The 15,265-nt window shown below is 41.0% G+C and overlaps 1 protein-coding gene across 1 annotated transcript in view; it reads right to left on the reverse strand.

Moving 5' to 3' along the window:
- Positions 1 to 15,265, reverse strand: part of PHF8 (PHD finger protein 8) — a 55,833-nt gene that overhangs the window by 22,628 nt on the left and 17,940 nt on the right. Inside the window, exon 7 of the mRNA XM_058441319.1 lies at positions 8,536 to 8,631. Coding sequence (XP_058297302.1) covers positions 8,536 to 8,631 — 96 coding nt within the window. The remainder of the gene's footprint in view (positions 1 to 8,535; positions 8,632 to 15,265) is intronic.

Raw genomic sequence — 15,265 nt, forward strand, 5'->3', positions numbered from 1 at the left:
GTAAGATTTTGCTTAAAATGCCTTGAAAAAAAGAATAAAGCAAATACAGCAAAATGTTCATTATTAAATCTGGGTGACAGATATATATATATAGGTGTTCATGGTAATAACCTCTTAAATTTTATCTATGTTTGAAAATTTTCATAACAAAAATTTTTTAAAAGGAAAAGTATTTACTGACTGTTCTGGTGCTTATGATTATTGTAGCACTATAGTATATTTCATTTACTTTCTCTATCCCAATATTCTTTAAGCTAATTCTACCTGTTTACTTTTTAAATTACTTTTAGAATGAATTCCCTACAAAATTCCATTAGGATTTTGATTTAGGCTAGTGTTAAATGTATACATTAATTTGGAAGGAAATGACTCTTTACAACACTCAGTCTTTATAACCAGGCACATGAGAAATCTCTATTTCTTCATGTCAGTTCCACACTATCTTCTTACAATTATTCTTGCCTATTTTACATGTTTGTTGCTATTGTCAATAGCATTTCTTTTTCTCAGTACATTATGGTTATTACTAATACGGTACTTCTTGATTTTTGGCTAGCTGGTATATATCCAATGATTACCCAATTTACTGAATTCTCTTATCAGTATTAACAGTTTTTAGTTGATTCTCTTTCATTTTCTGATATTACATAATTATATCATATCTCTATTTTTATTTCTATTTTTTGTAGAGACAGGGTCTTACCATGTGGCCCAGGCTGGTCTTGAACTCCTAGGCTCAAGCAATCCTCCCATCTCACCCTTCCAAAGTGCTAGGATTACAGGCATTAACCACCATGCTCAGCCCCATACCTGTATTTTTTATATCGATTATAAAATTACATCTTATCTTTCACTCATCAAATATTTGTTAAACATCTCCTACAGGCCAGGCACTAGGCAAGGTGCTACAGATACAACGATGGCCAAAAGTGAACAGGATTCTCACCCTAATGGCTCATATCATGATTTGGTCTCTTCATTTCTAATAGTTACAGTTCTTATTTCTGCTTCACTTCTAATTACACTGGCATGAACTTCTAGAACAATACTAAATAACAGCAGTGTTAGTGGGCACATTAGTCTTATTCCTGATCTTAATGGGAATCCCCTTAGTAGAATGCCTTAGTAGAATGCATCTTTTTTGAGTTAAGAACTCACTCTGAAAATGTGATAAAAATTACTAAAGAAATATACATACATAGATGCATGCATTTACATAAAATTTCAATAGAATATTAATAGGAGATTCAAAGGTCCATGAACACCAGTTGATGCATCTGTGCTCTACAGTTTCATCCTATTGGTTTAAACTTGGTGGTGTTCTTCATTTTAAAGAACTATCTTTTTAGTTAACTAAAAGCCACTTTTTAAAAGTTTGCAGTTTTTTGGCTGGGCGTGGTATCTCACACCTGTAATTCCCAGCACTTTGGGAGGCTGAGGCAGGCTAATCACTTGAGGTCAGGAGTTTGAGACCAGCCTAGCCAACATGGTAAAATCCCATCTCTACTAAAAATACAAAAATTAGCCAGGCGTGGTGGTGGTGGGTGCTTTTAATCCCAGCTTCTTGGGAGGCTGAGGCAGGAGAATCGCTTGAACCTGGGAGGCGGAGGTTGTAGTGAGCAGAGATCACGCCACTACACTCCAGCCTGGGCAACAGAGTGAGACTCTGCCTCAAAATAAAAAAGTCTGCAGTTTTTCTAAGTCATAAATAGGTAGTGAATAAGTGAAATACCAGCACAAGAGCAGACAGAAAGAACTTCGATGGTACAAAATGGATGTGCCTCAAACAACCCATGATATGTATGAGTCAGTACACGTGGCAAAAAACGCATTTTCAGCTTAGTGGGAATATGATTCTAGCACCAACAGTTATCTTTTTGGGGGGAATACCAATTTATATCTTCTGCTCAGTACCATATATTAAGCAATTCTTTGTAGATCAATACATTAGATATTTAATATGCTTAAAAAATACAAGGGTGTTAATTATCTACTCTCTGAATATGCAAACAATCAACACTTGATACTGAAATATTCAGATTTTTCATGTAAAATGAGGAAGAAGTACAAGCACATTATAAGTATAAAATGTGTGTGTGTGTGTGTGTGTGTGTGTGTGTGTATGAAACAAAGGATGACTATTCCCTTACTATATAAAATGGGCAACTCAAAAACCTTGAAGAACCACATGGATAAGTGGGCAAAGGATGTAAACAAAATTTACAATGGAAGAAATTCTGATGCTAATAAAACATAGAGGATATGCTTAATCAAAAAAAAAGTAAATTAAATCAATGAGATACTGCTGTTTGCTTATGAATTACCAAGGATCAAAAACTCATGGTAGAAGCCGGGTGTGGTGGCTCACACCTGTAATCCCAACATTTTGGGAGGCCGAGGTGGATCACCGGAGGTCAGGAGTTCGAGAACAACCTGGCCAACATGGTGAAACCCTGTCTCTACTAAAAATACAAAAAACTGGCCAGGTGCGGTGGCTTGTGCCTGTAATCCCAGCACTTTGGGAGGCCGACGTGGGCAGCTCACGAGGACAAGAGATCAAGACCATCTTGGCCAACATAGTGAAATGCCATCTCTACTAAAAATACAAAAAAAAAATTAGCTGGGTTTGGTGGTGCGTGCCTGTAGTCCCAGCTACTCAGGAGGCTGAAGCAGGAGAATTGCTTTAACCCAGGAGGCGGAGGTTGCAGTGGGCCGAGATCTCGCCACTGCACTCCAGTCTGGTGACACAGCGAGACTCTGTCTCAAAAAACAAACAAAACAAACAAACAAACAAACAACAAAAAAAATTAGCTGGGCGTGGTGGCAGGTGCCTGTAATCCCAGCTACTTGGGAGGCTGAGGCAGGAGAATTGCTTGAACCTGGGAGGCAGAGGTTGCAGTGAGCCAAGATCATGCCATTACACTCCAGCCTAGGCGACAGACCGAGACTGTTTCAAAAAAAAAAAAAAAACCCTCATGGTACAGACTACTCATTCTCAACCAAATGTCATTCTCTCTTTCCTGCTTACTAACAAAAACACTGATTTTGTGGGACAGCAATATGCCTAGATAAAAACTATATCGGCCGGGCGCGGTGGCTCACGCCTGTAATCCCAGCACTTTGGGAGGCCGAGGCGGGCGGATCACAAGGTCAGAAGATCGAGACCATCCTGGCTAACACGGTGAAACCCCGTCTCTACTAAAAATACAAAAAATTAAGCCGGGCGAGGTGGCAGGCGCCTGTAGTCCCAGCTACACGGGAGGCTGAGGCAGGAGAATGGTGTGAACCCCGGAGGGCGGAGCCTGCAGTGAGCCGAGATCGCGCCACTGCACTCCAGACTGGGTGACAGAGCGAGACTCCGTCTCAAAAAAAAAAAAAAAACAAACTATATCACCTGGCATCTTTGGCTGATAGTCTTGGCTATCTGACATAATTTCAGCCAAAGAGATGTATAAAAAATGTGGAACTTAAAACTCCTTGGGGAGAGGGAATGCTCAGTGCTCAGCATGCCTGTCCCTTTTTCCTTTTGCTTTTTTCTCTGTCTTCCTGACTGCAGCCCAGACCCCAATGCTGGAGGTGAAGTAGCCATCTTGTGACTCTGAGAGAACAAGCACTCACTAAGGATGCTTGAGACATTACTCATAATCAAATACTACTCCTAACTGGTGTGTTCAATGCCTGCATACATTTCATAAACAAGCACTGCTGATGGAAGTGTAAATTGGTACAACTTTTCTGGAAAACACTTCTGCAATAAGTATCAATAACTATTTTTTTTGAGATGAAGTCTTGCTCTGTTGCCCAGGTTGGAGTGCAGTGGTAAAATCTCGGCTCACTGCAACCTCCACCTCCCGGGTTCAAGCAATTCTCCTGCCTCAGCCTCCTGAGTAGCTGGAACTACAGGCGTGCGCCACCATGCCCAGCTAATTTTTGTATTTTTAGTAGAGACGGGGTTTCACCATGTTGGCCAGGATGGTCTGCATCTCCTGACCTCTTGATCCGCTCACCCTGGCCTCCCAAAGTGTTGGGATTACAGGTGTGAGCCACCGTGCCCAGCCCAGATGTATTCTTAAGAGAGAAAAGCAAAGCACATAGCAGTGTATGTTTCCAATTGAGTGGAAAAAAAAGGGGGGAGGTAAGAAAACATATACATGCATTTGCTTGTATATGCACAAACTGTCTCTGAGAAGATAAATTAAAAAACTGATGGCTGGGCGCAGTGGCTCACGCCTGTAATTCCAACACTTTGGGAGGCCGAGGCAGGCGGATCACGAGGTCAGGAGATCGAGACCATCCTGGCTAACACGGTGAAACCCCATCTCTACTAAAAGTACAAAAAATTAGCCGGGCGTGGTGGCAGGTGCCTGTAGTCCCAGCTACTCGGGAGGCTGAGGCAGGAGAATGGCGTGAACCTGGGAGGCGGAGCTTGCAGTGAGCAGAGATCGCGCCAGTGCACTCCAGCCTGGGCGACAGAGCAAGACTCCTTCTCAAAAAAAAAAAGAAAAAAAAAGGCTGATAACACTAGTTGACTCCAGGTGGGGAAGTAGAAGGCTATGTAACAGGACTGGGAAGGAAACTTTTCATTGTATAACCTCACATACTTTGGCCCCTCTAAGGTTTCATGGTGATCCATCCTAAGTAAATAATCAGAGATATAAACATTTACATATAAAGATATTCACTCCAAATGTACTAATTGTAAAACTTGAAAATAGTCTATATGTTAGAAATTACATATACATTAGGTATATCCATGGAACTGATATCTTGTAGCCATTAAAAATATTATTTATAAACAATGGCATAGGAACATGCTTATGATATAATATTAACTTAAAAGGCCAGATATTTCTATTGGTTTTCGATATTTACAGTTAATTTCTAGTCAATGTAGAGTAGTAACAACAATGTATATGTTAATAACCTTGATAGCATAAACAAAAAATTATGGTTCACAGCAGGTTACAAAAGGGAATGTACCCCTCCCCTACAAATGTACCTTTTACTTAATCCATACTCAACTCCAAGAATCTCTGAATGTACCACATACATTTCATGCCCTTCTACTTTGCATCCTTGCGGCAAATGTCCTTCTCCTAGATTCACCTAATTCTGATTCATTCACCCAACATCCATTTAGTGAATAACTTCATGAGTTACTTTACTAATTCACCCTTCAAAATTCAGCTTTAGATTTACTTCCCACAAGGGAAAAAATGGTTCACAGAAGGTTACAAAAGGACCCTATGGACGTAGGGTCACCAACAACTATATCTTACAAAGTAGGTAATCAAGAGAAATTGACGGCCTGTAATCACAGCACTTTGGGAGGCCAAGGCAGGTGGATCACGTGAGGTCAGGAGTTCGAGACCAGCCTAGCCAACGTGGCAAAACCCCATCTCTACTAAAAATACAAAAAAATTAGCTGGGTGCAGTGATGCACGCCTATAGTCCCAGCTACTTTGGAGGCTGAGGTATGAGAATCGCTTGAATCCAGGAGGTGGAGGTTGCAGTGAGCCAAGATTGCACCACTGCACTCCAGCCTGGGCCACAGAGCGAGATTCTGTCTGGAAAAAAAAAAAAAAAAAAAGACAGGGAATGACGTAAGTTGATTAAAGGAGAAACAGACTTCATAAATCAAGAAAGGGTGGCATACTTGAGTTTTGGAGGCATCTACCAGGAAACGAAAACTATGAGATTTTCTCTTGGGAATGGTATTGAAGGTGGGGAAAGTAGGGCAGAAGAACATTGCTTTTCCTCCTAAATTTCTCTATACTTGTGTGTGTGTGTGTGTGAGAGAGAGAGAGAGAGAGAGACGGAGTCTCGCTCTGTTGCCCAGGCTGGAGTGCAGTGGCACGATCTCAGCTCACTGCAAGCTCCACCTCCCAGGTTCACGCCATTCTCCTGCCTCAGCCTCCCAAGTAGCTGGGACTACATGCGCCTGCCACCACGCCCAGCTAAGTTTTTGTATTTTTAGTAGAGACAGGGTTTCACCGTGTTAGCCAGGATGGTCTCGATCTCCTGACCTCGTGACCCACCCGCCTCGGCCTCCCAAAGTGCTGGGATTACAGGTGTGAGCCACCGCACCTGGCCTAATTTCTCTACACTTTTTGATATGCTACACCCACTACTTTGATCAAAAGCCCAAACAAAATTTTAAAGTAGGGTGCATAATTGTATACATGTGGCCGGGCGTGGTGGCTCATACCTGTAATCCTAGCACTTTGGGAGGCTGAGGCGGGCAGATCACGAGGTCAGGAGTTCAAGACCAGCCTGGCCAACATGGTGAAACCCCGTCTCTACTAAAAATACAAAACTTAGGCATGGTGGCACCCGCCTGTAATCCCAGCTACTTGGGAGGCTGAGGCAGGAGAATAGCTTGAACCCGGGAGGCAGAGATTGCAGTGAGCCAAGATCCCGCCACTGCACTCTAGCCTGGGACAGAGCTAGACTCCGTTTCAAAAAAATAAAAAAATAAATTTAAAAAAATTGTATACACATGTGATTTAAACCATAAAAATTAAAAAATGTATAGGGAAAAGACTATAAAGAAACATGTCAAAATGTTAACATTGGTTGCTTCTGGGTGGCGGACTCATGGGTGGTTCCTTCTTTATAATTCCCTTTATTTTCAATATTTTCTAAATTTTCTACTGTGCTAACCAGAAAAATTTACTTTGACAGGAAAAATAAACCTGGAAATGATCGGAGAAAAAAAAATTTAAAAATAGGCCTAAGTTTTCTTTTTTGTTGTTTTTTGAGATGGAGTCTCGCTCTGTTGCCCAGGCTGGAGTGCAGTGGCATGGTCTCAGCTCACTGCAACCTCCGCTTTCCGAGGTTCAAGCAATTCTCGTGCCTCAGCCTCTTGAGTAGCTGGGACTAAACGCGCATGCCACCACATGCAGTTGATTTTTGTATTTTTAGTAGAGATGGGGTTTTACCATGTTGGCCAGGCTGGTCTCAAACTCCTGACCTCAAGTGATCCACCCGCCTCAGCCTCCCAAAATGCTGGGATTAAAGGCATGAGCCACACTGCGCCTAGCCAATTTTTTTTTTTTTTCCCCGAGACGGAGTTTCGCACTTGTTGCCCAGGCTGGAGTGCAATGGTGCAATCTCAGCTCACTGCAACCTTGGCCTCCTGGGTTCAAGCAATTTTCCTACCTCTGCCTCCCAACTAGCTGGGATTACAGGCGCCTGCCACCATTCCCGGCTGATTTTGTATTTTTAGTAGAGACGACGTTTCACCATGTTGGTCAGGCTGGTCCTGACCTCAGGTGATCTGCCCGCCTCAGCCTCCCAAAGTGCTGGGATTACAGGTGTGAGCCATCACACCCGGCCCCAATTTTTTTTTTAAAAAGAAACATTTACTGATTAACTCACTAACGTAACACTTCTGCGGAATGCCCTCCTACCCCTACGTCACCCCCTCGACCTCAAGCAAACACCAAAAAGTCTAAATAAGGCAGGGTGAGAAGAGCAAGCCCTTTATCTGCTGGGGAACCACAGGTACTGAAATCTCAATGACCTCTATGGCAGACTGTTGCAGTAATGGCCCTCAGTGTGCTCATGTATCCTTGTATGCATGATACTTTGCAATGTGACTTTGCAGTTCTCCTCTCAAAAGGTGCAATCTATTTCCCAACCATGGGATCAAGGCTTGGCCACGTAACTTGTTTTAGCCAATGGGACAACAGTAAACATGACTTAAGCAAAGGCTTAAAAAGTGCTTGCACATTGGGCCTTGTCCTCTCTTGCTGCTAGAAACCCTTCTGCCACCTTGTGGAAAAGCTTGGTAGACTAAAGACCATGTAGAGAGAAGCCTTGGCCATCTAAGTAGGTCTGAGACACCTGAAGGAGAACTTTTGAGACCATTCAGCCCCAGGGAAGCTGGCCTAGACTAGAAGAACAGCTCAGCCAACCTACAGAACCATGAAAAATTATTAACTGTTATTTTAAGCCACTAAGTTTTGGGCAGACTGTTTAGCAGCAAAAACTAACTGAAGATGCATCCTCAGTGTGAATACTATCCAGCCAAGGAGATGAAGAAAATTCTTCCATTATCCTCTAAACTCCATGTTCAACTCAGTGGTCATTCTTCCCTCCTCAGAGATGGCCTCTCAGTATAGGTGATAATCTTGGGCCTTATAGAGCTCAACAGTCAACAGAATTTCCCTCCTTGACAACAAAACTACCAGAGCACTGGGATGATGGTATCGGAATGTTCTCAGAAGCCTCAGACTGCTTGCTAAAATCTGTTCAAGGTCTTCCTTTCATCTCAAATCATATAATATCAAATGCAACATGCTCCATTACCTCTGATTTTATTGGACTAATTACATAAACTCTGTGTCTTATTAGTCATTTTAGCTCCAGATCCTAACACAGTGCCTGACACACAGCAGACACTCAACAAATGTTTGCTGAATAAACAAATGAGTGACTGAACCAGGTCTTCTGATATTAAATATCCCTCCTACCTTGTCTATTTTCTCCTGACCATGCCTATAGAGTTTAAGAGACAGAATACGAGATTACCTTTAGGACTCCATGGAGCATCATCTGAATTCTTCTTTTTCTTGGGTCGAGATTTCAAAGCAGGGTCATCATCATCAGACTCCAGAGAAGGATAGACTGCAAGGAGAGGGGAAAACAGGGTAAAATGAGATTTCATCCAAAGGGTGAAGACAGAATGACATACTCCAGCTCCTACCATTCCCCTACAAATGTACCTATTACTTAATCCATACTCAACTCCAAGAGTCTCTGAATGTACCACATACATTTCATGCCCTTCTACTTTGCATCCTTGAGGTAAATGTCCTCTCCTAGATTCACCTAATTCTGATTCATTCACCCAACATCCACTTAGTGAATAACTTCATGAGTTACTTTACTTACTCACCCTTCAAAATTCAGCTTTAGATTTACTTTCCACAAGAACTCTTCCCTCCCTCTCCTAATCTGATTGAGATGCCTCCTACTTGGCTCTCCATAGCATCCTGTGCATCCCTCTACTGAAGCTGTTATATGGTATTTAAGAGCTGATTAGTAAATCTGTTGCCTCCAATTTACCATGAGGGCAGGAATATGTATTATTTATTTCAAATTAAGGGAGCCTACTAACACAATGAAGCATAAGTTCTCAGTAACTATTTACTAAGTGAATGAAGAAGTAAACAGTACATACTTAATGCACACAAAGGGAACAAAAAGATCACCTGGGCTGAAAAAAACAAACAATCCCATCAAAAAGTGGGTGAAGGATATGAACAGACACTTCTCAAAAGAAGACATTTATCTAGCCAACAGACATGAAAAAATACTCATCATCACTGGTCATTAGAGAAATGCAAATCAAAACCACAATGAGATACCATCTCATGCCAGTTAGAATGATGATCATTAAAAAGTCAGGAAACAACAGATGCTGGAGAGGATGTGGAGAAATAGGAATGCTTTTACACTGTTGGTGGGAGTGTAAATTAGTTCAACCACTGTGGAAGACAGTGTGGTGATTCCTCAGGGATCTAGAACGAGAAATACCATTTGACCCAGCAATCCCATTACTGGGTATATACCCAGAGGATTATAAATCATTCTACTATAAAGACACATGCACACGTATGTTTATTGCGGCACTGTTCACAATAGCAAAGACTTGGAACCAACCCAAATGCCCATCACTGATAGACTGGATAGAGGAAATGTGGCACACATATACCATGAAATACTTTGCAGCCATAAAAAGAATGAGTTCATGTCCTTTGCAGGGACATGGACGAAGTTGGAAACCATCATTCTCAGCAAACTAACACAGGACAGAAAACCAAACACCGCATGTTCTCATTCATAAGTGAGTTGAACAATGAGAACACATGAAAACAGGGAGGGAAACATCACATACTGGGGCCTGTGAGGGGGAAGGGGGCTAGGGGAGGGATAGCATTAGGAGAAATACCTAATGTAGATGACGGGTTGATGGGTGCAGCAAACCACTATGGCACATGTATACCTATGTAACAAACCTGCACGTTCTGCACATGTATCCCAGAAATGTATAATTTTAAAAAAGGAAAAATAAAATATGGTGTGTACACACAGCAGTTATTATGCAGCCTTAAAAAAAGGGAATCTATCACATACTACAACATGGATGAACATGGAAGATATTATGCTAAGAAAAAAAGGCCAGAACAAATGCTATACAATTCCACTCTTACAAAGTATCTAAAGGTGTCAAAATCATAGAAATAGAAAGTAGAGGTCGGGCACAGTGGCTCATGCCTGTAATCCCTGCACTCTGGGAGGCTGAGGCAGGTGGATCACCTGAGGTCACAAGTTCGAGACCAGCCTGGCCAACATAATGAAACTCTGTCTCTATTAAAAATACAAAAAAGTAGCTGGGCGTGGTGGCACGCACCTGTAATCCCAGCTACTCAGGAGGCTGACATAGGAGAATCACTTGAACCTCGGAGGCAGAGGGTGCAGTGAGCCAACATCATGCCACTGCACTCCAGCCTAGGCAACAAGAGCAAAAACTCTGTCTAAAAAAAAAAAAAAAAAAAAAAAGAAAAGAAAGAAAGTAGAAGGTGATGACCAATGGCTAGGGGGAGGAATTAGTGTTTAGGGGTATACAGTTTAAGTGTTGCAAGATGAAAAAGTTATAGAGATCTGTTGCACAACATTGTCAATATACTTAATAGTACTGAACTGTACACTTTAAAATGATTAAGATGGTAAATTTGTCAAGTCTAACAGAGCTTAAAGGTAAATAATGGAAAAATGACAAATTTAATGGTATGTGTTTTTTACAAAAAAAAAATGAACATGCACGTGCACACGTGCACACACACACATGCACACACACACATGAAGAGGGTGCAGGGAGGGAGGAGTGACACCACTGATAATGGAGTAATAGGGAGCTAAAAGGATTTGTCCCTCCACTGAAACAACCATCAACCTGGCAAAAACTGTGAGAACAACTTTTATGGAACTCTGGAGTCCAATAAAAATCTCACAACAAGAAAGGGGGTGATTAACAAAGAAAAAGGCTGCTAAAATCATGTCTTTAAGAAACTCCAGATGCAGGCGGATCATTTGAGGTCAGGAGTTCGAGACCAGCCTCGCCAACATGGCGAACCCCTGTCTCTACTAAAAATACAAAAATTAGCCACACATGGTACACATGCCTGTAATCCTAGCTACTCGGGAGGCTGAGGCACGAGACTTGCTTGAACCCGGGAGGTGGAGGTTGCAGTGAGCCAAGGTTGTGCCACTGTACTCCTGCCTGGCAAACAAAGTTGTCAGGAAATCTCTATCAGAAAGTCTCAGCTTACTAACGAGGCTAAGGAATGGAGACTCAGTAACTGCACAATAACGAATACAATCTTTGTAAAAAGTAGTTGGGAAAAGTCACTAAATAATAGATGACTGTAGTTCATAACAAGCAACAAAAGCAAACTGAGGAAGGAAAATTTGACTTCCAGAGTAAACCACATTATGATATTCAAAATTTCCAGTTTCCAACAAAAAAAAATCACGAGGCATGCAACGAAAAGGGAAGTATGGCCCATTTACAGGAAAAAAAAAAGAAACTGACAAAAACTGTCCCTAAGGAAGCTCTGACATTGTATTTACCATACAAAGACTTTAAATCAACTAGGCTGAAAGAGCAAAAGGAAACCACTGACAAAGAACAAAAGGAAACCAGAAGAATGATGTCTCAACAAATAGAACAAAAAGCAGCAACAGAAAGATAACTGGAATACCTCTAACACATAAAAATTAAACATACTTTTAAATAAACATGGGTCAAAGAGGAGATCCCACAGGAAAACAAAATATTTCCATTAATAAAAATGAAATTGCAACATAAAACTTGGGGGATGCAAAGAAAGCTCTGCTTAGAGGGAAATTTAAAGTGCTAAATGTTTACATTAGAAATTAAAAATATGAGAAAGGAATCATTACAACCGGTATCACAGAAATACAAAGGTAGAGACTACTATGAACTACTATACACCAACAAATTGGAAACTGGGAAGAAATGGATAAATCCTTGGACACATATAACCTACCATGCTTGAACCATGAAGAAACAGAAAACCTAAACAGACAAGAAGTAATGAGACTGAAGCAGTAATAAGAAGTCTCCCATCAAATAAATGCCCAGAACCTGATGGATTCACTGCTGAATTCTACCAAACATTAAAACAACAATTCTACCTTAACTCAAAAAACTGAAGAGGAGGAATACTTCCACAAAACTCATTCTATGAGGCCAGCATTATCCTGATACCAAAACCAGAAAAAAATATAACAAAACTACAGGCCTGGCCAGGCGCGGCGGCTCACGCCTGTAATCCCAGCACTTTGGAAGGCCAAGGTGGGCAGATCACCTGAGGTCAGGAGTTCGAGATCACTCTGGCCAATATGGCGAAACCCCATCTCTACTAAAAATACAAAAAATTAGCTGGGTGTGATGGCGGGCACCTGTAATCCCAGTTACTTGGAGGCTGAGGCAGGAGAATCGCTTGAACCCAGGAGGCGGAGGTTGCAGTGGGCCGAGATTGTGCCACTGCACTCCAGCCTAGGTGACAGAGCAAGACTCCACCTCAAAAAATAAAAATAAAAGAACTGATAAACAAATTTAGTAAAGATGGCTGGGTGCAGTGGCTCGTGCCTGTAATCCCAGCACTTTGGGAGGCTGAGACGGGCAGATAGCTTGAGCTCAGGAGTTTGAGACCAACCTGGGCAACATGGTAAAACCTCATCTCTACTAAAAATGCAAAAATTAGCTGGGTATGGTGGCGGGCGCCTGCAGTCCCAGCTACTTGGGTGGCTGAGGTGAAAGGATCACTTGAGTCCGGGGGACAAAGGTTGCAGTGAGCTGAGATCATGCCACTGAACTCCAGCCTGGGTGACAGAACGAGACTCTGTCTCAAAAACAACAACAACAACACCACCACCACCTCAGTAAAGTTGCAGGATACAAAATCAACATACAAAAATCAGTAGCATTTACATGTGCTAACAGTGAACGATCTAAAAAATACTAAAAAAAAGCAATCCCCTTTACAACAGCTACAAAAAACTTAAAATACTTGCGAATAAATTTAACCAAATAATTGCAAGATCTCTACAAGGAAAACTACAAAACACTGATGAAAAAAATTGAAGGAGACACACAAAAAATGGAAAGATATCATATGCACATGGATTGGAAGAACTAATATTGCTAAAATGTCTATACTACCCAAAAACGATCTATAGATTCCATGCAATCCCTAACAAAATACCAATGACATTCTTCACAGAAATAGAAAAAGCAATCCTAAAATTCACATAAAATCGCAAAAGATGCCAAATAACCAAAGCAATCCTGAGCAGTAAGAACAAAGCTGGAAGCCTCATACTACCTGATTTCAAATTATATTACAAAGCTACAGTAACCAAAACAGCATGGTACCGGCACAAAAACAGATACATGGGCCAATGGAACAGCATAGAGAATCCAGAAATAAACCCACCCACTTATAGTCCACTCACTTTCCACGAAGGCACCAAGAACATTCATTGGGGAAAGAACAGTCTCTTTAATAAATGGTGTTGGGAAAACCGAATACCCATATGCAAAAGAATGAAACTAGACCTTTATCTCTCGCCATGTACAAAAAAATCAATTGAAAATGGATTAAAGACTTAAATGTAAGACCTGAAACTATGAAACTACTACAAGAAAATACTGGGGAAATGCCATAGGACATTGGTCTGGGCAAAGATTGTTTTGGAGTAAGAACTCAAAAGCACAGGCAACAAATGCAAAAATACACAAATATAATTACATTAAGCTAAAAAGCTTCTGTACAGCAAAGGAAACAATCAACAAAGTGCAGAGACAACCCACAGAATGGGAGAAAATATCTGCAAACTATCCATCTGACAAGCGATTAATAACTAAAATATATAAGGAACTCAATAGCAAAAAACAAATAATCCAATTTAAAAATTGGCGAAATACCAGAACAGACATTTCTCAAAAAAAGACATAGAAATGGCCAACAGGAGCTCCTAAAGGAAGTACTAAATATAAGAAGGAAAAACCGTGACCAGCCAGTATAAAAACACACTGAAGTACACAGACCAGTGACACTATGAAGCAACCATATAAACAAGTCTACAAAATAACCAGCTACCATCATGATGACAGGATTAAATTCACACATAACAATATTAACCTTAAATGTAAATGGGCTAAATGCCCTAATTAAAAGACACAGAATGGCAAGCTGGATAGAGTCAAGACCCATCAGTATGCTGTCTTCAGGAGACCCATCTTAAGTGCAGACACACATAAGCTCAAAACGAAGGGATGGAGGGAAATTTACCAAGCAAATGAAAAACAGAAAACAGCAGGGGTCACAATCCTAGTTTCTGACAAAACAGACTTTAAACCAACAAAGATCAAAAATGACAAAGAAGGGCATTACATAATGGTAAAGGGTTCAATTCCACAAGAAGACCTAACTATCCTAAATATGTATGTACCCAATATAGGAGCACCCAGATTCATAAAGCAAATTCGTAGAGACCTACAAAGAAACTTAGACTCCCACACAATAATAGTGGGAGACTTTAATACCCCACTGACGATATTAGACAGACCATCTAGACAGAAAATTAACAAAGATATTCAGAACCTGAACTCAGCTCTGGATCAAGTGGACCTGATAGATATCTACAGAACTCTCCACCCAAAAACAACAAAATATACATTCTTCTCATCACCACCTGGCACTTTAAAATTGATCACTTAATCGGAGGTAAAACACTCCTCAGCAAACGCAAAAGAACTGAAATCATAACAGTCTCTCAGACCACAGCACAATAAAATTAGAATTCAAAACTAAGAAATTCACTCGAAACCACACAACTACGTGGAAACTGAACAACCTGCTCCTGAATGACTCCTGGGTAAATAATGAAATTAAGGCAGAAATCAAGAAGTTCTTTGAAACTAATGAGAACAAAGAGACAATGTATGAGAATCTCTGGGACGCAGCTAACCAGTGTTAAGAAGGAAATTTATAGCACTAAATGCCCACATCAAGAAGCTAGAAAGATCTCAAAATTCACAACTAAAAGAACTAGAGAACCAAGAGCAAACAAATCCCAAAGCTAGCAGAAGACAAGAAACAACCAAGATCAGAGCTGAACTGAAGGAGACAGACACAAAAAACCCTTCAAAAAAAAAAAAAAAAAA

This window comes from Hylobates moloch, unplaced genomic scaffold (assembly GCF_009828535.3).
Source record: "Hylobates moloch isolate HMO894 unplaced genomic scaffold, HMol_V3 SCAFFOLD_7, whole genome shotgun sequence".
In the NCBI taxonomy this organism is placed as follows: Eukaryota; Metazoa; Chordata; class Mammalia; order Primates; family Hylobatidae; genus Hylobates; species Hylobates moloch.